This window comes from Scophthalmus maximus, chromosome 13 (assembly GCF_022379125.1).
Source record: "Scophthalmus maximus strain ysfricsl-2021 chromosome 13, ASM2237912v1, whole genome shotgun sequence".
NCBI classification, from domain to species: Eukaryota; Metazoa; Chordata; class Actinopteri; order Pleuronectiformes; family Scophthalmidae; genus Scophthalmus; species Scophthalmus maximus.
In genome coordinates this window covers 6,558,370-6,585,379 of record NC_061527.1, presented here as the reverse complement: position 1 = coordinate 6,585,379, position 27,010 = coordinate 6,558,370, and the positions used below count along the sequence as shown (strand labels likewise).

Below are 27,010 nucleotides of genomic sequence, written 5' to 3'. Positions count from 1 at the left end.
AGTGTTTCTTCACAAAGGAATATCCAAGAGCTATTCTACACACAGGGGAAAAGTGAATACTAAGCGGAACAGTAAAATAATAATAAAAACATTTTTAAAAAGCGACTGAAAGGACACTTTGACTGTATTTATCTATCTATAGGAGTGTTAAAGGGCCAATGCGCAAATCTACTGCTGAACAATAAGTGCACTGTTGAATGCTGAGTAAACTCTGGCGCTGTTAAAACCCCAACTGACTAAATAAACAGCTCTTCTTGTCAGTGGAAATTTTTGCTGCATTAAAGCAGCACTGCTGCAAGGGGAAGCAAATATAGTGCGCACGTGTGTGTGTGTGTGTGTGTGTGTGTGTGTGTGTGTGTGTGTGTGTGTGTGTGTGTGTCTAACAGCTGAGTACATTTCCAAAAGGCCCACTACTATACTTTACATTAGTACTGGATAGTTTTGACACAAACATATTTTGTGTCAATTAAAAATAACTATAAATAATAATGTTTTTCTTATTGAAAATTGTCACCACCACATGTTCGGTGCAGTACATTTCACTGTTAGAACAACAAAGTCTGTCTGTGCTTTCCAGTGGGGAAGAAAAATACTTCTAAATAACCCGAAAGATATGTTGACATTTCTGTCTGGCAATTCCTTGTTACACTGGGCAGCACGGTGATACAGTGGTTGGCACTGTCACCTCACGACCAGATGGTTGTGGCTTTGAACCTGACGGACGTCTGGGGCCTTGTCCAGTGTTGAATTTGAACGTTCTACCCGTGTCTGCGTGGGTTTTCTCCGGGTACAGTTCAGGTTATGTGGAGACTCTAAATTGCCCGTAGGTGTGAACGTGAGTGTGAATGGTCGTTAATCTCAATATGTCGGCCCTGCGATAAAACGGGAGGAAAAGGATGTACCCCACTTCTTACCCAATGTCCACTGTGATTGGAAATTGAGGCAAAATAAAACTTTTTAAAGCTTTTAAAATATGAGGATTTCCTGCTTTTCTCCATCACATCAGTAAATTACATATCTTTGGTTTTTGGACAAAAAAAATTGGGCTTTTTTACTTTTTTCCAAAGATTTTTTAAACAAATGCATGAATCGATTAATCGAGACAATCGGCAGATTATCTCACGATGAGAAATAATATGTATATGCAAACCATTCATCCTTCATGCATACGTGGTGTATAACTGGCTAGTATTCACCTGCCAGGCTGGACGAGTGGTGTTGAAGGAGTATCGGACCTCGTATCTCAGCGGGCCGGTGTCAAAGTCTGTCGGGCCGTCCCAGAGAAGGATCAGTTCTGCCTCCGTGGTCTGAATGTGAGAGAGGTTGACCGGAGGACTCGGTTTCACTGCAGAAAGGGGAACAGGTCGTCTCAGGAGGAGAAGCATGTACGACCAGAGCTGCGAGTTGCAACGACAGAATCAATGTACATCGGACAAATTATTTACAATCATTGTGTTGCTTTAATCCTACTGTGGCAGCAGTGTGGATTTTCAAAGGTTACCACATCCTATGCATTATTGCAGTAAGTGTAGATACAATCATAGGGATTATATTTTCTGTCTGTGTAGGATTTTAAATCCGTTCTATAGTCTTGAGGTCACTCATTCACTCCTACTTCACGTTATCTCCTGGTATTCGCCGTATATACCTCGAATAGTAATTTAGGTTCTTCAAAGGAGGCATTTGGTGTAATTGCGCTCATCTCATAGCAAAGATCAATGTCTGGAAGAATCTGGATTATAAATATCTAATGAATGGATGCAGAGTTAATGAAAAATAAAGACAGTGTATGATTCAATTTCTTCGCACGCTTGGCATTAATGGCAGATTCACTTCACCTTTTGGTCTTTACATATGTACAGGACATAATCTGAAGCTTATGCACATAAATGCCACTTGGTGAATTTTGAATGAAAAGCATGTAGCTGGGGATTTTCATATCCTATAAATAAATCTGTGCAGTATACGAAGCCTTATATTAAAACTGAATGACCATTTTTGGTGGATTTCAAGACTGGAGCCGGTCTTATATATGTACTGTCATTCACTGTACGCAGAAGGCAATGTGTAATAACAACGATCTCTCAGTTGAGTTTCCTAAAACCACAGAAATGCCGCCCACAGGGCAGAGGAAAGATTACTCAACAACATTATGAGTAATGGCTCAACAATTTCTTTTCCGGACCACACGCACATCAGGTAGAAGAAAATGTCCTACTGAAAGGATGATCCATGAGCATAAGTGAAGGTGATGCAACATTTGATTACTTTTAACATATAATATTAAATCACTGTGTTCACACCAAGTTCCATGCAACCACACAGCATACAGTGGCATTTTCAAAGTCTAAGTAACTTGAGAAGGTTTTATTTCTATAATAACAAGTCTGATTACACAGTGTTCACTGATTGGTTACAGTACAAATAGGAACTGCTGATGTCTGCAGCTTAAAAAAGCTTGAAAACATTTACAATTTAAAAATAGATGTGACTAAATTTATATGCTTAATCAACTGTGAGAAAATACAATCTGCAACTTTTTTTGATAATCAATCGCCTTTAGTAATTTGTCAAGCTAATATGCAAAACATTTGATAGCTCCAGCTTCTCAAATATGAGAATTTGCAGCTTTTCTATATTTAAGATTTTCACCTTGGGCTAAGGGATATTATGATTTTTACTGTTTTCTTTTGATTAGTGGATCAAATTAGTAATCAAAAAGAAAATATCGGCTAACAAACAGGTTTTCAACAGACCATAGAAATATCTGTATTGGAACCGAATGGTGGTGTTCTTAGCATAAGGTAATATTATGAGCCTGAATAATGTAGTAAATAATAAAATTATTAATCTGCACTGTAAATAAAAAAGTGTTCAACATTTTACCTGACTAGACCTAGAACTATTAGCAAAAAAATATACTAAATGTAGAAGGACTTGTTATACAAAAAGGCCTCTTTGGAGTTTTCTCATCATCATACATTATTGGATTGTTGTAGCTTCATTATCATGTGACATGGCTGGTTAAAATAGGTAAATTTTGTTTTTAGTTTTAAGAGATGATCATTTTTGTTTTATATGTCAAATCTCAATTTTTATAGTAACTAGTCATCATAGATGTTGAATTAATGTAGTGGAGTAGAAAAATACAACTGCATAATAACTGAAATACTTAAGTAAAGTGCAAGTATCTCAAAAAGTAAATGTACTTATTTACTTTCCACAATTGCAAAATGATGTCAATTGATGACTGGTCAATAGAACAAAAACATCCAGACTTCAGCTGACAGCTGCAGATGGAGTTCTATAAGAAACGAATATTGAAAGCTTAGTTTCAGGAATGGAACGGATGAAGGTTTTTCTATCGACTGCTGTTTGGCCATTTTCCTAAAATCCAGGCGACATATGGTCACAACTCAGTTTCTGTTCTGCTCAGACAGTTCAACCAAAAAAGGTCGAAGCAAACACACCATGGAAAGTCCTTATCTATCACTGTGGAGATCGCTCTCTCTCTCTTGCACACAGACACACTCACGCACAAAAAAACACACACACACACACACACACACACACACACACACACACACACACACAAACACACAAACACAAACAGACACACTCTCTTAACATTTGATAGCTTCAGATTTCCCAGAGACTCTTTGGGAAAACTATTTAGCTTTAGAGAACTTCTAATAAGGCTCATTTATAACTTATTAATGATCAATAAGTTGTTACTGATGACTTAATGGAAAGTATTGACGTATATAAGCTTTAGCCTGTATCTATGGTCCTATAGGATGCAGATACATTTTATAACTTTTACAGGTCAACTGAAGTGGACACTCTGAATCAACTTATATCATAAAATATGGGAAGGAAAACTGTAACTGAGATAAAACAATTAGACAAATGGGAAGATTTCATACCAGGTCGGGCAGGAATTCTGAGCTGAACCGGCAGAGCTTCGGCGTCGGAGACGCTGACGGTTACCACGGCGATAAAGCTTGTCGTGGTGTCAAGAGCGATGGAGCAAACAAAGGAATCCTTCGCTTCACAGGCGACCGGTTTATCAGGTGAAGTATTCCTGCTGTTCACAAGTGAATCCTCTTTCTGGGACCTGGAAATAAATGGAGAAACATTTCAGTCACACCGTGTAGAAAATGGAAAATATAATACCTTAATTTAAAAGATGTTATCGAAGCTTAATATGACCGAATTTCCAAAAAGTATTAGTAATATGAAGCAAATCTTTAATATCTAAGACAATTAATTATCTGATCTATATTTGATTAACTTCAGACTTTTTCACTATTTCAGTGCTTTTCCACATTGATTCTAACCAATAACCTCTGATGGTTCTAAAATACCTTTCAGAGTTTGATCATTGTTTTTTCTTTGGTTTCAAATTTGACGAAACAATCTCCCGTGTCAAGGTGAATTTATTTGCCATTATGAAGCTATTGCCCCCATCCAAAGTCTTTAAAGTGCTCAGAAAAACAATGAAGTTGGAAACAGCAACTTTATCAACCCCCGCGGAAGACTGTATGATATGATCAAATGCTCCAGAGCAGCTAATAAATGGACGATGAGGTGAAACAGGTTTTTTTCAATTTCATTTTTAACGTTCACCGAAAACATTCCAGGACAAGTTTGCTCCTGTTCAACGTGTAAGAGCTTGACAATGTCAGGCCCCTCTTATCAAGTCTGCTTTAAAACAGGAGGTCTCTTTATCCTCACGAAAATAAAAAGTCTGGAGCCAGAATGATATCATGCAGTTTCCCCTGTTTACACATGCTGAACCCCACCCCCCACTGAGCAGCCAGGAAAGGTTCACACACACACACACACACACACACACACACACACACACACACACACACACACACACACACACACACACACACACACACACACACACACACACACACACACACACACACACACACACACACACACACACACACTGGAAAAGCAACACAGGATTGAAACAAAACGAGCAGTGCTGGTTCATACTCACAACACACGCCGTAAGCTGACCGCCATGAGACCAGCGTCCAGAGCCGTTGAGGTTCGGCCGCCAGACGTCAGATCGCAAGTCAATTTTTCCCAGTTTTCGTCGATTCTGCACAGTATGTCCAAACAGGTGCCTGACAGGAAATGACATTTTCATGTTAGTGGCGCTGTCAGTGTTATCCCCCCCAGGCGTCGGTCCACATGTTGAGTGTGATCATCACCCTGATGAAGTCTTCTGAGAAAGAAGGCCGCCTTAATATTCTGAGAAGTGGAATACTATGAATGCAAGACAGTATATTGTAACAGGCCTCTACAGCCTGGTGATTAAGGCACGAGGAGAAAAAATGATGTGGAATTCATTCTGAGGTCTTAAGCTTTTGGTAAGAATCAACTGAACCATTCACGGTCAAATTTGACTATAAAAAAAAGACAATCATTTAGATGCTTGCAACTCTATGCGTTTTAATGGTTAATGGTGGTGCAGGTGGGGGATCAGATGATTAACAAATGCATTGAGATTGACCTTCTGGGGAGCATGAATGCCTGTACTAAATTAATACTAAATCAATAGAATAGTCTAGAATAAAACTCTTACATCACTAACTGACCATATCAAATATCTAACATTAAACTATTGGTTTAAATAGCTAAGCACCGCAACATGAGAAATGGACTTTAACATGTGACACTACCCCTGGCACTTAAAGAGGGGGTTTAATGTTTAGGTGTAATGTTATATTAGCATTTTACCTTTTGTTTTGTTGTGTATGATAGGACAAAGCACAAGAAATGAAACATATGGCGCTAACTACTTGACAAATTCAATTGACAAACATGGATTAAAGTTTTCCTGCAAGTGCAGTGGTTAAATTGAATCCCAGCAAGTTTTATAGTCTGTATTGGCCTGAATCAAACCCACCAAATCCAAACCTGCTAATAGATTTTACTATACTTCAGTCTTGAAGAAAGCAGTGGACCAACAGACTGACAATAAAAGGGTTAAATTGTCTTTCAGACTTTTAACTTTCTTTTCCTGAAAATAGTTCACAGAATCAAAAATGTTCTACTTTCATTGGCCTTGGTCAGAACTCATAATACTAATCAAGTGTCTCCTCAGCCCCCTGCAAAACGCTCGCCTGTCTGGTCCTGGGGACTGTCTTTTCTGTGCTGAAAGCAACAAGAGCTGTGAAGGAGAAGCCATGACTGACATGCAAGCAAGAAGGAGAAACATTCAAGTTTAAAAATCTTAACACAACGACCTTGGCGTGTGCATCACATCAAGATGAATCACACTCTTGACTGTCAAATGGTCTCATAAAGCAATCAGGAGACAGCACACACCTTTAGCCTCTCTGTTCAATTACCACTGCATAGATATAAAGGTCCGGCACCAATGACTCGGATGCGTCACACTCACCGTCTCATGGATCGATGCACCAACGCAAATCTTCTTCACCTCTCTCTAGTGATGTCTGACTGTCGCCTCAACTCCACCCTCACGCTGACAACGTTAAGAGATCATTTTATAGCTAGAATCACTAGAGCACAGACTCCCACCAAGGCCAAACAACCCAACACACGTCTGTAGCTCGAATAGTAAAAGTAATCAAAAGAAAATTCGCAATGAGACATTACCAGGAATCTAGCAATGTTAAGGAATCTGATTAATGATAAAAAAAAAAAATGAGCAGTGACGCGTCGTGAGCCAAACAAGGCGATGTGATCGCAGCACAGGACTCACGTCCTCGCCCACCTTGAGGGGAGGGACACCAGATAAAAATCCATTGGAGTTTAATGAGCCAGTCCGATCTTTGGTGGCATCGCTGACGGTGATTAAGTGACGCTGCCGCGGGCAAAGCATGAGGCTGCGTCATGCCAAACACCCGCTGTTTGTTCTGATGAGCAGGAGCCACATCACTCAGCCGCCCTGTTGCTTCTTGGGATCACAAGTGTTTCATGTAAACAAACATACTACGGCTCATGTTGCCTCATGCAGATATCAATGTTTGTCCTTTATATTCTGACTCAACTCAAACAATGAGTGGCACTTTATTTACTACAGACACTTCTTTACAGTGTTGTAGTTGCTTAATCCATAACTATGGCTTCACCACAATGTATTAGTTGTGACAATAATCCCTTTTTTGGGGGGGGGGGGGGGGTTCCCTTTGTAAATTAAAACTGTTTGAATATAATTAAAAGTGTAGTAGGAACAAACTTTCTGCAGAATTACATTATGGACTGAACACACTTGGGAATCTGTCAAGGAATGAGCATAATCCCTATGGAGAGCCTAAAGAACTTTTATGTTCGTCTTAAATATGAAGCTACTTCCGTTGCATTGATGAAAAGAAAAGAGAAGCTGATGTCCACTAGAATCATCAATTGCACAGCCTGGCTAGAAAAGTTGGATACTGATTAACTCATGTTCAAGTCAAGCGTGTTTGAAAAATACAGACATGGTGTGAAATACATCTCCGAGCTTATTTCCTTGACCTTCATCGGGTTTCTTAGAGAGCGTTTCCAACGATTGCAAACGTGTGTTTTGCAAAACCCCATAAAAAACACTGAGAGATAAACCGATCATCATTCAAGAACCTTTGTTTTCATACCATTGTTGAATGAACTCTTGTGGCCAGAGAGCTCACGAGGACGTGTCCCGGTTGTCAAGCTCCTGAAGCGGCAGCGGGGAGAGTGTGGGAGCTTTGATTCAGAGCGGTTTGTCTCCGGTGCGTCCGTGTCGCCGCCCGCCTCATTAAAGGGAGCTGTCCGTGAGTCACAGCACAGCTCGTCCTGCCAGGGGAGAACCAGGGCACCAGCCTGGAGAGACGCTCCGTCCTCCGGCTCCGAACACCAAACACCTGCTCACAGAGAAGCAAACAAGTTCAGTCAGGTTTGACACGTGGAAATGAGGATTTACACCGAATTTTCATTTTAAATGTTGTGTGTGTTTCATTTTTCTGCATCAGGCAAGTCACATGACAGTGTGTTGAATATCTTAAAGTGTGTTAATCAATGCGAACTACAATCGTGTTACATTTCTTTTTGAAATCATGAAAGTGTCAGTCTGAGATTCATCTTTTTGCAGATATACATATATTACGAGGTCGTTATGGTTTTATTGTATATATTTTATTATATCTTTATTTGTATAGCACGTTTCATAGGTTAGTGCAGTTCAAAGTGCATCATAAATGACAGATGAGCTGAAAATTTAACAAACCTACAATGAAATACCGTAAAATATGGTTTTAAATGACAATAAAAAACTATAGAATTTTGCATATATATACATGTATAAGTAAATGACTATACAACGTTTCCTTTTACAACAAAAAGTGTATGGATGTCTTGTTAGTTAAATAAAATACATACTGAGCACATTGCTTTTTCTTTCATCAAAATCAAACTCCTAACTCCTTAATTCTATTAATTCAAAGAGTACACTGAACAACTTGGTGGGATTGCTGGGACTGGCAAAGAGGCAAATTTGATTTGGGGACATTTTTATGTATAGTTTGTTTCTAAAATGTAGCTATTTTTAATGGGGTATTAGCCACTGGCTATTATAAAAAGTCATCATGTTGGTCTACCAACTGGTACTGGATAAGATACTACGCTGTCAAAGAAAAGTGGTTCTCATGTTGGCAGCTGAATGAGCCGTACACAAGGGAAATCTGCCAACTGTATCACAATAAATCCCAGGGAGTCGTGTGTCAACACTGGTATGAAGCGGTGACGTCCAGTGCACCAGGAGATTTAATAGACTCACACGTCATGGTCAGTGTTATTTCTTCAAAAACCTGAGCACTGCTCAAACAGAAATGTCAGTTCCTAGCTGAAACTACAACCAATATCTGACAGAAAGCAATAAGGATTTCAGGATTTATTGACAAGTCCATCTAAGAAGTCATGAGACCTGGGGTATAAAACTTCATATTATATAATAAAGATGAATCTTAAAACATTTAAATTCAACCAGCATCATCATTTTTAATATTATCTGTATTAAAAACAAATTTACAGATGGTTACATATTCAAAGAAACCAAAAGTGATCCTAAAGCGGAACCCTGAGGAACCCCTTCATGGGAATATGATAAATATTCAATCACCAACAAAGACAGCCTCTACTGAGGTTGTTGCTAAACTCAGTGTGAGACGTTACGAAGACTGAGAGTATCACTCAAGTTTTAATTGGTGTTTGTATCGGAACTAAATATGAAACACACAGGCGTCAGAAGAGACGTGGTTATACCTTGCTCTGGAAACCAATTAAAACCTTCAATCAATTTACTTTGGTACAATCATAGATATAAAATGAGAACATATATTTGGTTCACTGCTAAACAGTCATCTCCATTTCAGCCTTTAAATCATTGTGTTCCTCCAGAAAATTATTTACATCCAGACCTCACCAAAAAAAATAGGTGTTTGATTTATATATGACATGATTTGCTGAAGAACAGTATAAAATAGGTTATTCTTCTTTGTTGAACCAAAAAAGCTTTCCTGGAAAACCATTACAAACAATTTACTGTTTCTTTGACTTCTACCAACTACGTGTCTGCAATAGCAACAGTATCTAAGGCTTAAAAAATTAAGCTTGGATTGTTCTTTGAAATATTCCAAACACACAGCTTGTCTCATCTCTAATTTAAGTGGTATGATGAGATTAACAATTAGCATCCAAGGGTCTTTACAGACACATTGTGAAGAAAAAAAAAGGCACCAGGATATTTGCCTTTGGAGTGTTTGCAAAGATTTTGGAGATTACAAATTTTCTTGTACATTTTCCTCAAAAAACAATGAACTCACCATGGGACACCAGGAGGATATTATGCATCAGGACTGTCAGCATCACAGACCGAGACCTGCAGACAGACAGAGACGGGTTAAGAAATGGACAAACAGATAGAGAGAAAGTAAAACAGGAGGGAGATGAGATAAAGATGGAATTGGTAGAAAAAGTTTAGTCATGATGATAGGGAGCAAGAAAAGAAGCATAGATTAAGTGTATGATTATGCACTACAAATAAAATGTCGGTGTAAATGAGGTTTTTTTTCGCAATATCATCAAACCTCTCTTAATCCAACTGGTGCAGGTTATGCTCAGTAAACAGGATTTACACAATGAAGTTAGAGAAATAAAAGGATCATTTCAATCTCAAACGATTACAAGAGATCAGATATCATGGGAAAACTGTGGGACGTGTACACCTGTGTCACCGAGAGACGCCCTGTGCCGGTGGATCCGGGAACAGCGACAGTCGACGGTGGAGTAGAAGAACTGGTGGACCCACTTCTCTGCAGATGTAATGACTCATTTTGGTACAGAGTCGTTCCCGTGAAGGCAGCAATTGTGTTTACACAAGACGTTGGTCAGCAGTTCTCATTCAGATGGCTTTTTGGCAACGCAGTCGGAGGTTTATTGTGTACTCACATTCAGGCCTGTATCGGTAATCAGTGGATCCAAATTGAGCTCGACCGCTCCTTGATCAACGCCAGATACTGAACCGAGTGTTGTCATCACTATCATTTACATAACAGTGACACAGCGGTGTAAGTGTTGCTGCCCACTCCCGTCATCCACAATGGATGTCGCGCTTTTTTCCGCGAAACAGGTGGTGATAACGAAAGTGGGGAAAGGTGTGAAATCTACTCAGATATCGGGAGAAATGCGGGAGAATTTTGAGCCGCGGGAGGAAAACGGGAGAGGGTAGTGGAAATCGGGAGGGTTGGACAAGGACGTATACAAGACATAACAGGACTTCTTTTTTTTTCAGTAGGTTTGGCAAAGTTTCCCAAGGAGATGCACAAACACCTGTCAAGTATAGTCAGTAGTGTATAGTATAAATACGTTATAGTGTGAAACTGATTTACTTTTTCAAATCTACAGGGAGGGGGGGCCCAACTTCATCAATCCAAACATCTGTGCTTTCACGGTCCGTCGATTAAATTTGACTATGCCACCTCCACAATGGCGGATTAGTGTATATTCAGTACTGCAACACTTACATTGTAGTGGTCATAGTGTGAGCATGGCCTGGCTGGGTTTTGGCTGGTGTGAATCTCACTGAGGAGAAAGGGAGAAAAGAGGAAGGTTAGTGGTTAACGTGATAATTCAAATGGATTTGAAACAGTGCTTCGAGTAAGTCCCTTTTCATTTCGACAGGACTGAAGACCTGCGCGCCGATAGGAATAAATGACGGAAAATATTGAAAATTCTCAACCAAGGAGGACGAACCAGACAGAAAGCAGAGGCAATCTTTCGAGTGGTGCCATTCAAAAAAAGAAAAATAGCCGAGGCTTTCTCAGACACGTCCTACTCGAGAGGCAGATCTGTCACTGATAGGAGCGCCTCCCATTGCCCCGATAAAATACTCCACAGCTGCCACTGCTGCTCATTCCTGAGCAAAGCATATTCAAGCCATGCGGCACGAGGAATGAATATATTAACTTCTTTATTTTGTCTAAAGGTCATCAACATGTGACAGAATCCCTTCACAACAACGCACAGGTAGGTAACCAGAGGTCTCCTGTATTTGCATCTTTGTGAAATCCAACCTACCAACCAATCTACTTATAATATAATAATATAATTTTCTCACGAACATCACATATTTCTTCTCTGATGACATTCACTTCCTGCTTTGTTTTGCTTGTCGCCTTCATTACAGAGCTCTCCTTTGGCTTGTTTTGGTGCCAAGCAAGAGCAGTGAGCCAATGGATTCATACCGCGCCAACAACGTCTAATAATTCATTGAAATGCTAGACCAGCACAAACACACGGGATGCTGCGAGAAAAAACAGAACCATGGACAAACAGAAGTGTGTCAAAGACAGGAACGGCGTGTTCAGACTGTGTGTGTGTGTGTGTGCGTGTGTGTGTAAAAAGTCGATGATTTGCAAATGTATCTGTAAAACGTGGGATGTAAAGCATCACCTGTCGCGGCCACCTGTCGTGTAAGCGCTCTGTGCCTGCCACTTATCTGTGATGACTGAACAGAGAGATTTCACTTTCCATATTAACTGGAACAGAAACCGTAACTGACGTTATTTATAAACTCAAAAACCCCAAAGGTTCAGACTTTTCTCCACGTTCAATGTTCCCCTTGAAATGTCCGGACGTTTGTTGTGATATGAGAAACGCAGAACTTTTCATGGTGGACTGTCACAACAGGTGAAACACCTTCTCCAGCGTCAGAGACCTCCTTTGTTTTTACATTTCATCCGGATTTCTTTTTTCTTTTTTTTTCTTGGATCTCATTTCCCAGTAAGATAATTTTTTGCACTCGGTGCAAAGTTTAGCTTCGGTTCAAATAAATGATTCATCCACTAAAGGCAGACATTTCAATATCAGCCTCAGATTGCGATTTGAAGGTTTAGCGGTCAGGACCCAGTAGCATGTTGAACAGAAAGAGATGTAGCCTCCACCCTTTATCCAAGAACTGTGACTGAGCAACATGGGTCAAATTCCAGTAGATTTGCATTAATATCAAAATATCATAGGGAATATTGACGTAAAACGTGTTCTGAAAAAACTATTCCTATCTAGATGAACTGGATAGGAAGGTCTATCTTGAAATTGTAATACCTGACAAGGTACATTTGTGGGAAAAAAGTATAAACATATAAGCAACACCGCCTACAGAGGTCTTGTGTCATTGGAGATATTAATAGGATATATCTGCATGTCACAGTATAAGCAGCTTCACAAATGCCAAATGATGTACTCTATACCGTCATATAACTCAGGCCTTGAAAGAACCTTGAAAGATCTTTAAGCCTCTTGCGAGAGGCGAGGTTCTAGCACAACGTACAGAAATGTCATGTCCATGTTCACAGTGTTACAGGCGCCCACGCTCTCTCATCACAACACTGGGGTTTGGTGACAGATTTCCTATAAAGTTTAACCACAGCAGCTGTCGGTTCACCAGCCGCTGTCTCATGTTGGTGAAGCAGATAACCACCGTCTTACCACAGTCTATATTCATAAACCTTCGGTGTTTTGCTGCAGAAACACAACAAATTTAAAAAGCAAGTACTGCAAGTGCAAGGAGAAGAATAGTAATGAAATAAAAGTATGTGCAATATGGAGAAAAAAGTTTGTGTAATGATAAATTGGAGAAACATTTAGTTGACTGGCAGGAAAATCGCAACTATTTTTTTAATAATTGATAATAATTAATTTCATCCAATGAGAATCGGCTGCTTGTCTTTGTCTGACTTCATGTGGGCTTTATGGCAGATGTGACGATGATCACGCTTCACTATTTGCAGACGCTTGTTCACAGGGAAAATTAAGGATGGGTTGACCAGGATCAGGACGTTATCCATGGCCAAGGTGTGACAAACGACAGAGTGCAGGATTGAAGAGGGTCAAGAGGGAGGATTCCGGACTCATAATATGATAATATCTTGTTTTCCTAAAAAAAAACACCTTGTTTTACCTGGGATCAAGTAACAGAAGCCACACGTGCAGCGGAGGAGCCTATGAATTTAAGTACGAATAGGGAAATATTTTTTCAAATGTTTTGTTTTAAAACACCTGAGCTGACACGCTGAGACCTTGATGCTCATCATCTGCTCACTGCACACGGAGGAAACTGTCCGGCTCGTGACTCAGGGTCAGCAGCAGTGTTTGGCGCATCTAAATGCAGCAGTGTTGTGTTGTGTTGTGTTGTGTTGTGTTGTGTGCAGCTTCCATTCACCCCGCCGTCTGCTTTGGAAAAAATGAGGCTGGATCATAGAACAAGCGTCTGCAGCCATTTTTTCCACAAGCCTGGGAAGCTTCCCCGCGTCCTCCCGGGGACTCCACCTCGCCAACTATTCATCCCGGTCTGACTCATGCGCTGCCAGCGCGGAGCTGCTGGTGCGCACGGAGGCGCGCTGGGGCTTGTTGGCCACCTCCACCTCCTCCTCCACATCCACCTCCACCACCTCCACCACCTTCACCTCCTCCACCTCCACCACCTTCACCTCCTCCTCCTCCACCTCCACCTCCACCACCTTCACCTCCTCCTCCTCCTCCACCTCCTCCTCCACCACCTCCTCCACCTCCACCTCCTCCTCCACCACCTCCTCCTCCACCTCCACCACCTCCACCTCTTCCTCCACCACCTCCTCCTCCTCCACCTCCACCACCTTCACCTCCTCCTCCTCCACCACCTTCACCTCCTCCTCCACCACCTCCTCCACCTCCACCACCTTCACCTCCTCCTCCTCCACCTCCTCCACCTCCACCACCTCCTCCACCTCCACCACCTCCACCACCTTCACCTCCACCACCTTCACCTCCTCCACCTCCTCCTCCTCCACCTCCTCCTCCACCACCTCCACCTCCTCCTCCTCCATCACCTCCATCACCTCCACCCTACACCCAGAATCACCACGAGCCACAGCGGCAACATTTGTCTGAAAAAAGTTGTTCTCCTTCCTGACTTTATAATCAGCATTAATGTTAATCAAGTCATCGTTTTTTGTTTGTTTTTTTTGTAGGAGACTTTTGCCGTTTATGGCCACTTTTGAAAAAGTCAAAAAGTGAATCTTGAAACGAGAGAATAATAACGCACAACGTCACAACGTGTGTGGGAGTTCCTCATCAACGATAATAACGCATCACATCTTAGTGTAGGTGTGCAGCAAAGGGCACGGCACTTTTCTAAGGGTTTGTTTTGTGAAAACTCATAATATGAAGTAACAGTTGCCACAGCTGATGCATGATCCATCTGCGCAGTCGTTATCAGACAACCAAAAACGCCAGAATGAGAGGAAAAAACAAGACATAAAACGAAAGAAGAGGCAGAGTAATACCACAGACAGGCTGAGATGATGAGACGCGTTTGAAAACGAATGGATCAGAAAACAATGAGACTGTTCTTACGTCGCTGCCGGAGGTCTCCTCTGCTTTCGGTGTCGGCTTCCTCTTTTTGTTGCCGTGTTGCCCCCAAAGTCAGAGTCTGCCCGTTCCAATCCCCACTGAGGGTCTGCGCGTCTCTGTCGGAGTCGGCTGTCCACGGCCGAGAGCAGGGGCCAACGACACGAGGAGCCCGATGACGAATTCCTCTGTCACTCACACGCACACTGCCGCTGTTCCCCTGACGTGGTGCTCGGTCGAGCCTCCCGGCGTGGAGCTGAAGACACGGGACTGAGGGCCGGCCCCAGAGAGAGAGAGAGAGTGAGTGAGTGAGGGGAGGAGGGGGGAGGAGGAGGAGGGAGGAGGAGGAGGGGGGAGGGGGGAGGGAGGGAGGAGGAGGAGGAGGAGGGGGGAGGAGGAGGAGGGGGGAGGAGGGGGGAGGGAGGAGGGGGGAGGGAGGGAGGAGGAGGAGGGGGGAGGAGGGAGGGAGGAGGAGGAGGAGGGGGGAGGAGCTCGACGGCGGGCGGGCCAGCCCATTGTGATGCGTTCAGGAACACCTCGGGAAATCCCATCGTGACTTCATTACAGTCATTTTGCTGACGCCTTGGTCCACAGCGACTCACAATACTTGGTTACACGTCAGCAGGTCGGCAGGTAGCATCAAGCGCCCACACTTTATTTTTTTTTAAATTTAGCCCGAATCCTCACCGGGAATCCAAACCCATGTGCTTCTTGTACCAAAGCCAGCAGTCTAAACAATCATTTGGGTCGGGAACAAAAATAAAATAAAAAATAAACTGTATTGGTGCAAAGTAACTTAGTATGCTTACTCAATTACACAATTGAAATTTGAGTTAGTCGAGTATGTTTGATATGTCATAGTATACGTCTACTCCACTGAAACTGTCCAGGAACACAGGACACACTGAAGACGCTCGAGCGCGTCTCTTCCTCTTCCGGTTTCCGGCAGCGCCGAAAACTTTTGTTTGTTTAGGGCACGACGGAGCAAACATGGCGGCGTACGGGGAAGTCGGGTCCAAGTCAAATGAACTCATTCAAAGTTGACGAAAACACATCGGTTCTCTGTTGCAGGTGATTATACACACAGTTGCGGACAATGTATCTAATCTCTGTATTAAGTTCTTCGAAATATTACATGTGTTCATGTTAGAGTCCATCCGTATCCGCTTTGTCCTGTGCAGGGAAGTATACAGGGGCTAACACAAGACATCTGAGGGGGACATCCCCCCAAAGTTTTTGTTATGTATCTAAAAAAAAACATAGTTGTCACAAAATCTTCCTCACTGTAAAAATAATTCACTGGTACACTTAAAGTGCAATAACAAACTGTGCAATATTTATATTTATTCTTCATGTGTACCTATTGCTACTGCTCTGTATATAGTATTTATATATCTCTTTTTATATATTTTTTGTTATATTTTGTATATACTTATTTCTTTTTTAAATTTCTTTCTATATTCGTCTGTCCACTTTGCTGCTGTAATGTCCTCATTTCCCCATCGTGGGACAAATAATGGTTTATCTTATCTCATCTATGAGGACTAACAACTTCCCCTCATGATTTATGACTCTCAAGCAGCATTTTTTGCAAATAAGTGAGTCTGTGGTTACTGAGACGATTGCTAATGAACTGCTGATAATTAATTCGCAAAACAATCAGTCACTGTAAGTTGCTCTACACAGTTTGAAATGTCACATGTCACGTTGTTGTTTTTTTAATCTGTTGATTTAAGAAAATGTGCCACACCAGTATTAGGGAGTGACAGTCCCGCGTTTCAACATCTGCTTGTGATAATAAGTACAACACTGGCAACACAATGCGCCCTGCTCCATGGTTCCCAACCTGTCTGTCTTCCTGTGTATTTCACTCCCTTCTTCTTGGAAAGAACTGACTTCTTGTGAACTACAGACACAACCCCTCCAGGCTATATTTGTATTAAACAGGAGTCAACTGATTGCAGTGTTGTGCAGGCAAAACAAGTGAACACTCAAGTGATGCATGTCTCTGCTGACATTCAGCTTCTATCTTTCCTTTAAAAAAAAAAGAAGAAAAAAAAAATTAGCTAAAAAAAGAAAAACTGTCTTGTTTTAGTTCTGGAAAAAAGTCTGCGTCCAGATGTGGGTATATCCTTGGCCACACCACTAAGTCAACCTACTTTTCCAAATGCAAACAGAAAGTCCAGTGAATAATCTGTTGTTTTTAAAGGAAAATATGTCTGTGTCACTGTTAACTATAGGGCTTTCTGCATAGAAGACTGTGCTGTACAGTAAAGAGTGAATGGTTTTGTTGTCCTCGGTGACGTGGCCTGAAATTTGAGCGTCATATTAATACCTCAGACCAGTGTTTCCCAACAGTTTTAATTTCCATGTTGCACTGGTTGAAAACACAAAAGACTCTTTGCTACTGTACCACCGCCTGGTGTCCATACATCCCTCCACTATACTGTCATCCACATTAAAGATTTTGAATGTCAGTGAAACATACACACTGTTGGTGTGTCCCGAGTAAACATAGACATTTACAGAGACGAGGATAAATAGGACGATACTCATGCATGACTGACGCTTATCAGTGTTTCCCACAAGATTAATATGTATTTATGGTGTTGACTCTGCACACAGTATTGCATGTGTGGTTCTGACAACATTTCTAAGTGATTTCTTCAAACTAGATTTGTTGGTGTTTCGCAGTTCTACTTACTCTCTTTTGTGCCATCGATGTATTATGGTTCCCGATTATCATGAGCTCTCTCCCTGGACACGACTGTGTTCTGCAGGAGTTATCACACGCCAGAGGGAAAAATAAATTAATGGCTGTCTGGCATCATTTTGTGGCATTATCAGTTGTCGGCGCGTAAAGGTTTGAAACTGTGGTTGTTGGAACAAGTGAGTATCAAGTTGACAAGCTGACGGCTGATTGGTCTCTAGATGTAAATCCTACTTGAGTTGAGGTGTCGGTTTACACCACCACACCTTTGATTCCACCGTCTTGGTGTGCTGTTATTGGACAATCCAACAACTGGCTTGATGGCTTTTAAAGGGCATACTGTGGTTGTTGTATTCTGTATTCATTATGTTGTGGGGGACAGAAAGTGTGTGGGATCACTGGGACCCACCTTTGGTATTGCCTTAACCCGAATATAATCTGGTTTTTAAAGTGTTTCCAGTTCGTCTAACCTCTGAGCCTTTTGATTCACAGCTGGGAGGCACATGTGGACCCAGGGCCCCTCAGTGCAAGTCACGAAGCCGTTACGCCGCCCAGGTTGGAATTAACACCGGACTGAGGTGATGTCGAGATTAGGCATGTGCAAGTTGTGGCTATTGTGGTACAGGTGTTCAAACTATCGAACTTCATGACGTAGAAAGGATGCGTCACTGTGCACTTGCATGAATTTGCCTGCGGGAAGGGTAGGACATTCATTTGCAAATAGATTTCCTCGATGTGCGTCACGATGGAGGCACATCTCTTCTGTTTTACGGCCCACGGATCTTTAAAGACGTGAATTGGGCCCATTATTGTCAGCGGCCTGGCAATGCTCTGTCACCGTTTGCTGAAGTGGGTGTCAGGGATTAGCAGCATCTGGTTTCACGCACATCCCAAAATCTCTGCACAGCAGCAGCAGCAGAAAGGAATTATAGACGACAAGGTTTTTTTTTTTGTCTGTTTGCTTTCATCTATTACATTTGCCAAGTGAAATCACAGGATGTCACTGTCAGATAAATTGTGACGGCAAAATGTACCAAAGTCAGCTGCTTTCTCTTAAACCTGCGAAATCGAATTAATAAGAAGTAACTTTGTCACCTGATTTATGTTTTCTTCTGCACAAAATGCCCATGATCTCACAAAGGTCTTCATGACTGAAGGCTTGGATGAAAAATGTGGTTTAAAGGAGAATAAGTGTCCAAATGTTTGTATTTTTTGTTTTGTGATAATTTGTGAACAAAAATCTTGACAAAACACCAAATCACACAATGTCGTCATGTACTTCCTTTGGAACCTGATGATTACTGCCAAATAGTTTTGATTGGAACTATTTCTAATAGTGGAAAAATGTGTAGGCAGAAGGTCTTAGTCACACGTGTGGTCACCATTGCTCATAAAGACGACATAATTTGAATTATAGAAAAACCACCTGAAGAATACATCTATATGCTTGCATGGTCTGTGACCATTAAAGCAATTCCCCCCTCTGGTAATATTTTCCATTCATTTAAAATTATACAGAAATCTTACATTCACAGTTTCTATTAGGTCAAAATGAAAGGGCCAGTGATGGAGTGGAGAGAAGGGAAACAGCAGCCGCACCTACAGTCTGCATCCATAATGAAGAGATGACCTAATTCTCTACAATGACATCATCCCTACCGAGTGGGCAAGGGTGACATCATCCTCTTGGTATGTAGACCCCATGTGATGAAATGTTTTGCGGTCCAAAGGAGAAAGCAATGAAATGATTATAAAATTAAAACATCAAATTGAAATTAAAATTGAATGTACTTGAATTAAGTATCATATACAAGTATGCATTTCATTTTATTTTAGTATTAGTATTTTACCTGATGTTCTTATTGTGTAAATACAATTTGATGTGAATTACTTCACCATTATTTATGCATCATATTTGGGAATGATTCATTTGGCATGTTCAAATGCTGCTCACCATAAAAACAGTCCTCTCTCTGTCGGAGCATTGTTTTAGCTTTGTCATTGTGACACCAGCACATCATTCCTTCTGGTTTTTTGTGATTTGACCACAGATTTACTGTATAGTATCATCGCTGCAGCAGATGAGTCATGCGATTTTACACTGCATCAGTATCACAGGTTTAATCTTTACAACCAGCGGCCGCCCGACGTGCCCTGCAGAGCAACGCAGCTGTCCGCCTCAGACAGGGAAGCCGCTCATGAATAATGAATCAGATTCTGCTGCTCCAGAGAACGAAAGGGGGGAAAAAAGGGGTTGCATTCCAGGGAGATGATGTCATGCTTGCAAACTGGTGGGGATGATGTCACTGAAGAGGACGATGTCATCTTTTGTCATTTTCAATTGCCTCTATGATTCCCCTGCCGTCACACACTTTCACATGCAGATTGATTTTTTTTGATCACTCAAGAATGCAATGTTATCTGATTTTAAATAGAAAGCTGTTCTCATCTCATCCTCTTTTAACAGCTTAATGCTTTTCTGTGGAAGAGAGGAAATGAGGTGGGAAGTGGGGGCAGGTGCAGACGTAATACGCCATTGGCACAGGTTTCTCTGTAAAAATACCAACAGAGATTTGATACAGCATTTCCTTAAAGGTGGCAGACTTTTCCAGAGGCCGACATATCCTGTGTTACACTTCACATAATGCCACTCAGTTTCAAAACAGGCTTTCTGTTATACATTTTGTTAGATGCCAAGAATCATCCAGGATAATCTTGAACCGATGATTAATACTCCCTATGGCAATTAAATTGATTTTATTTGTAACAAGAGTGCTGTGCCCCTTCAGATTTCACAGTATGTTGATTGTGTTGTTGAATAACTGGCATTGTAAAAATGTCCCATCATATTTTAAGACAAATTCCATCTCCCTTTTGATTCATAGATAGCATAGCAAATGCAAAATGCGGTGGAATAAACCATTACAAACTGCTCTTATTTGGCGAAAATGATCTCGTCCATCAGGTAGCACATACAGTACCCACCGTTAAGATGGTAAAAAGCACTTTAGGCGCTTTACAGTACAAGTAACATTCACCAATTCAGACACACAGTCATACAGTGCGTCAATATGCAGCACCTTTTTCTGGAGGAGCCGGGCATCAAACCATCAACCTTCGGGTTTATGTACAACTGTCTCTACCTCCTGAGCCATAGCCATCCGCCCAGATGATGAGAAAATGTCCACTGGCCTGCTGCTGTCTGAAATCTTTTTAAAGTAGGTCGTTGTCCTGGGAGGTTACTGACCTTTGGGAATACTGCATGGAAGAGGCCAGTGAGGGAAGAAGGCCAAAGCGTTGAGCAAGTGGATAAACAGTGAAGCAGCTTTAGTGAGGTGCTCTACAGGGCGAAAATGTGAATATTTGTTTAACTTTTTTTTACTCTTATTTAATAGATGAAGTCGATTTTATACTTTGTACTGTACGTTTAAAATGGGACATTTTCCATTCTAGGATGCGACGCCAAAACCCAGAACTGAATAAAAAAAATAACCTAAAATAAAAATACCCCACTCTCCTCCTCCTCCTCCTCTTCCTCATTGCATATCTGAACTCTTTCTTCCTTGAAGTTCTTATGGTCAGCTGGATTTGTTGTGACAGATGAGACACTGACCCATATAAGCCTGGCAACTTTTCAAGCTCAGTTATTGTTACTCTGTAGAAATTTTCCAACCATATTCTTTGGAACGGCTTGTGGTTGTATTTTGCTATTGTCAAAGCATCTGTGTTTTTTCCTCATTGTGTTTTGCTTTAATGGCCAGAATTATTGCATCACACAGCTCTGTGTTTTTTCCATGGACTGGACATCCTTATTTCCCTTGGCATCATGCCCAGGGTCACACTATGAATATCCTTGTAACTGAGAACTGCAGCCATAGCAGCCACTCTGAAAGACGTGTTCAGACTGTGGCCAACAGGGAAGTGGATCACACTTCCCACTCCACCTTTTCCCAAAAGCTTTCTTGTTTCACCCTTTGCTCTTCAAAGTACATAATCACCGACTACGAGCTCCAGTCGGAGTTGTGCGCTTTTTTTTAATGTCACGAACGAAAGTTCAACATCACGTGGCGAGTGCTGACAAAGTTTGAGTGTGATGTCTTTTCCAGGGCAAAGCTGTATCACATGTCCACTTTGGAAGCTACGTCCGCTGAAACGCGAGCTGACGCTGCATTCGTCATCAGCTCTTTGTCAATGAAGCCAATATCTAAAATGTAAAAACAGGCACATTAGTTTGGAGTCAGAACAATAAACTGCTGACAATCTGATAACAGGAAGACGAAAATGGTCCCAAAACAAAACAAAACAGGGTTTCATAAGATTTCATGAAATGAAACCAAATGGTTATGCGATGACAGCACAAACTACTGGTCATGGGGCCATGTTGGAGAATGAAAGGCTAGTTGGAGCCGAGGTGGTAGAGTGGAAGCAGTTGAGCAGCAGCTGAGTGACTTTCACTATTTCCACATTCTGGCCTGTTTTCTTTTCTTTGCTTTTCTTGTCTTGTCATCAATGTACGGGTTCTTGGAAAGTCATTGCGCTTGGCCAAGACATAGTCACAGCACTCACCCCTTTGACTGACAGGTATCAGAGTACGCAAAGAGCCGGCATCTAGCGGCCTCTCGTTCCCCAGAAAGTCAAAATAGATAACCAAAGGAAATGCCAAAAGTCGAACTCACGTTCAGCACTGGAGAGCTATCGTGCGATCTGCAGTCATCGTAGAACTGCCTCCTCGGGACACATGATAGTCAAGTCATTAAACTTGAACACATTTTACCTTAACTTGATACTTTTTGCATAATGAACAACGTAGCTTCAGAACTTCCGCCCGAACCACCATATATATTTTCACTGAACCATATCGGTGTCAGACTTATGAATATTTCACGACGGAGACGAAAAAACCTGTTTGTAATGTGTTTCAAGAAATGCTGCTAGTTTCACATCTTCTTATGGGTGGCGCAGTAATCTTCCACTGTTTGGTGGAAAAACACAAGAAATCAGACACTGCACCTGCCAAACATCAAGTCCTGTGGGAGAAGAGACAGATGAAGAAAACGTCTGGGAAGCGGTGCAAGAAAAAGAGTGAGTCAATTTAACACGCGCAAAACGGCCTTATGGCAAAACAGCATTAAAACTGCAAGCAACAGATAAGTCTTGTCTGAATTTTCATTCAGAAGGGATTTTTTTTTTCTTTAACTATATTTTTACCGTGTGCGAAGAGGGAGAGCAATAACAGCCTCGATGTACAATCCTCAGGTCTCGCAGGAGTCGAGGAGAGCGCCGACTAATAGACTTAATGGGTCTTAATAGTGACAATAACTCAGCAGCTGGTGCAAACACCGGCCTGGAAAACACAGAGTGCTGTGTTGTTGGGCTTTGTGCTTGCACAACATGTGACATTAATACCAGATGTGGGGGAGATAACATCTGGCGCAGGCCGAAAGACCAGTCTTAACGGTTTGTGTGGTACTCCTTAGCATCAGAGACCAAAGCAAAGAGCCTGCGGGATGAGACGAGCATCCCTTATTCGTCTTAAAGTCCTCACGTTTTGTCTCCCGGTGTCTCCCGAACACACACGGACATGAACACCCACAGCACGCAGCCTGCGGCGGGGTGTGTGCACGGCGAGGTGATGAAATGACAGCACTGTTACTTGTTGTCTGCACCGCAACAACTGCCTCGTCAGAAGAGGACGACGATGACGGAGTCGGTCGTAAAAAGCCACAATCACTGCGCGGGCCGCTGGGGCCAGGTCTCCACCTTGTTCCTGCGCACACACACATCTCATGCAACAGTTCAACCCTTCAGTCACACTCTCTGCTCTGGGAGACAAAGTAAGACAATAAGGGAGTCTTTCTTCCCCCCGGCAGAAAACAAATATGGAAAGAATTATAGAGCAAAGCTGAAAGAGAGAAAGTGCTGAGGTGTCCCAATGCCGAGCTTGTGCGTCATTGAGTTTTATAATCCGAAACTTAGTGAGCCATCCCCCCACAGCCTGCACGGCAACGAGCAGTGATGGTGTTGAACCAGGGGACTGTAATGTGGTGACACATCGAGGCTGCGTTAGCACTGCTGTCACCGTGACAGCAGTTGAAAAGCACAATTCCGGCTGCTTTTGATGAACCCTGCTGCATTCAGATTTTTGTTTTTGTTCTCGGAAAAGATGAAACATTAACCGTAGCATTTTTGATGAAATGTCAAATTAATTCAAATGCTCTCATTTCCCCGGATCAGCAAAATCTATTCCAGCATAATGATCCATATCACTCACAATACCCTAATAGGGTCTTGATACCGTAGACTGTAAATAAAGATGGACGGCGCTTTTCAACGTCCTCTCACAGTATACAAATTAAATTACAGCAAAATATTCCAGATAGTCTCAACTTTGGCTTCACTTTTGGGGAACTGTCATGTCGTCCATCTTTAAATTAAGTGCTTCAATCAACTTAGCTCGGGAGAGACAATTACAAGTAAGACTTACTCTTGTTTTGTTTGTTTTTATCAATCTGTACTCATAGACATGCGATGTGTTGCATCTAATGTGAAAATGTCTCGAGGAAAAAATGTCCTTAGTTGTTTTAAATTGCCACATTTGAATGTGAACACATTTCAAACAGTCTCTCCTCAAAGGCGTAACTTGTTGGAATGTCGGTTTGAGAAGTTTACAAAGACTTTTACAGGTACACAAAGGGAGATGTACAACTACAACATTATTGCACAAACTCAACATATTGAGTGAACCCTATCTGGTTCCATTCATTTCAGATTGTGTGTTTCACCTACATTGATTGAGGGCGTATCCATGACACGGCATCTCAAGGCAGAACCATGGACATCTCATTTAAAGAGTTTTGCACATTATTAACATAAATGTACATCATACCAGTCATCGAGGATGCAGAATTGTCATTGACATCATGGAGAGAAAAAAAAGTGTAAGCAACAACGAGCTCTAGTAATTTATCTTTTCTCAGTTAGCTGTTGACAAGTGAACATGCCTGAGCTGTGATTAATGGCAGAGAATTAATATTAAAGAATGAGTAACATCTCAATTTGATCAAATCATGAATGTTTTAATCACTTCAAATAAGAGCTAATATATCGTGAACCTAAAATGGCAGTCACCAGAGCATATACCTCCAGCAAGGCCGAACAACATTTCATGTCTGTCTAGCTCAATAAATTATTATTTTAAAAAAATATATTTTTTACAACAAGATCCAAATATTATTTCCTCAGAAATTGGTGAAAAGTTGAGGAACGAGATAAATACTTTTTTCATATTGAAGCGGTAACGGTGTCATATTTCTAGTTAATTCTCTCGATTTCTCAACCACCCACTTGTGTCTGGGCCTGATGTGACGTTTTTTATTCATCTCCCGCTCGTGCTAAAGCAGTTTGCATTAGTCAAGCAGCGGGCAACAGCATCCAGGCGGCCCTCTCTCTGAGTCACACCCTGTTGATGCCTCACTGCGTCCTCTCTGCAGTCGAGACCGCGTCAGTTTTGAGCCGTTCAGATGCTTTGCTTTTCGCTGAGAGCCTGTAGGGGACCAGCCACTTGTGTGCACTAGAGCAAAGTTTCTTTCGCTGTGATCTCTGAATGAAAGCACTCCATCGACTCTGTCTGACTCAAGCTCCCCTGGCTGGGCCTCTTCCAATCACGGATATTTTCATTGCGATGCTTTCACCGGAACAACGTTTTTAAATTGTTTGGTTCCTAGTCAGAAGCCATAGATTGTCGACGGTGATGTTTACTTTCTTTCCACTCAAACTGTCCAATTCTTGCGTCTCGTGGCGTTCTTTCTGAGGGAGGCCACAGCGCGTTGCGTAGCAACCGCCGTGCACCGCGCAGGCAGCCCGGAGGGACTTTTTTATTCGTCAAAAAAGCGTTCATCTCATTTGTTGTGTGTCCGTGTCGTGAGCTGTTGCTTAAATGAAATACATTTTTGGTCAATTTTACCCAGAGATTTTGCAATGGCACATTCTAGAGTCGCGCAACACCGTGAAACTTTTGGCCCACGGTCGTCGCACCGTCAAAATCTCGAACCGGCCCGTGCCTGCCCACCCCACCCACAAGGCATCGTCTCTGCCGCCTAAAGATTGAACATGGAGATGAACTGGAACAACATGGGGTTGAAAGAAAAAATGTTTCACTCCTGTGCAAATTCAGCCCTCGAGGCACAGACAGCCCTCATCACCATGGAGACCTCTGTGACCATAATCTCACCTTTTGCGCTCCTAGTTTAAATAAACCAAATGGTCAAATGGGCAGCTAAAGGCCTCCTGTGAAACGACCGCGGCCGTTAGCTCTGACATTGATTGAAAAACAAGAGTCTCGACCCCGTGGGAATCAACTGCTGGACTGTCGATCGAAGCTGCTCTGGTCGTTTATTTGCCTGAGGCTCGTCTGAAATTGCGTCTGTGGCCAAATGCACCTGATCTCAGCTCTCTTCGGGCACAGAACTGAAAATGTATGTAACCAGGCTCGTTGTTTTCACCTGTGTCTAGTCATCCTGACTTCATCCTTAACACACACATGAGATATCTTCTTTTAACAACAGTGAATATCCCGAAACTTAAAAAAATATTCCTTTACATATTAACGCAATCCCCCCACAACGGTGAAGAATCCTTCAAACATATTCCTGGATCCGGATCGGGATCCCTCTCAAAATGGAATCGCCTGTTACCATCTGAGACCTATCTCTGATCTTGGAAAAACAATGCCATGCAAATCCGTCCATGACCTCTTGGATTAATGCTGCTGAGAAACAAACCAAACCAATCGTATAACCTCCTTGGCGGAGGCGGAAAAAAATTCAATGTTACACCAACATCATGTTCCCCCTCACCTTTGATTTCTGACTGCAGAGACGAGGTGGAGGACCAATGCAGCAAGAGACGTGGTATTTTATCATTACAAAGAGTTTGTGATTGTTGGTGGCAGGGAGGCAGAAAGAAAGACAGGGAGACGCACAAGAGAGACCACACAAGCGGTGTTCTCCTGTTGGTTCTCCTTTAGAACCAAAGAGCACCAATAGAGCAAAAGTCCAGTCACACTTTATAAAACACACTCACCTGCTGCCCGACACCTGCAGATCTTCAGAAGTGCTGTGCGACGTGCAAAAGAGAAGTAAAGGTCCAGCTGATATCGTGAACGTTCGCCGAGGGCGGACTGGGAACTGGTATTTTGAAGTCGCACAGACAAACAGTTTTATGTGGAGCCGCGTGTCTCTGGGCAGCATGAGGAGCTATTTCTGTTTCACTGGTGTCAGAATACACAGCATTTCCCCCACAGCATTGTGCACAGGCCCGGGATGTGCATGCAAACGGCCTGTCTGCACAAATGTGTGTATCTACAGGTGTGTGTGTGTGTGTGTGTGTGTGTGTGTGTGTGTGTGTGTG

General features: G+C 42.1%; 1 protein-coding gene and 1 long non-coding RNA gene across 2 annotated transcripts in view; one reads left to right on the top strand and one right to left on the bottom strand.

Moving 5' to 3' along the window:
• The window catches only part of lepr (leptin receptor), a 38,430-nt gene extending 11,650 nt beyond the window's left edge, over positions 1-26,780 (bottom strand). Inside the window, exons 1-8 of the mRNA XM_035647852.2 lie at positions 26,684-26,780; positions 14,899-15,162; positions 11,031-11,088; positions 9,831-9,886; positions 7,626-7,874; positions 5,018-5,147; positions 3,927-4,117; positions 1,197-1,345 (exon numbers count right to left, since the gene is read on the bottom strand). Of these exons, the coding sequence (XP_035503745.2) occupies positions 1,197-1,345; positions 3,927-4,117; positions 5,018-5,147; positions 7,626-7,874; positions 9,831-9,886; positions 11,031-11,044 (789 nt within the window). The 5' untranslated portion in view covers positions 11,045-11,088; positions 14,899-15,162; positions 26,684-26,780. The remainder of the gene's footprint in view (positions 1-1,196; positions 1,346-3,926; positions 4,118-5,017; positions 5,148-7,625; positions 7,875-9,830; positions 9,887-11,030; positions 11,089-14,898; positions 15,163-26,683) is intronic.
• Positions 15,399-21,119, top strand: LOC118318322. Its single transcript, XR_004795676.2, has 2 exons — positions 15,399-15,963; positions 18,095-21,119. It is a non-coding gene; the product is annotated as an uncharacterized LOC118318322 (long non-coding RNA).
• Positions 26,781-27,010: the final 230 nt, after the last annotated feature.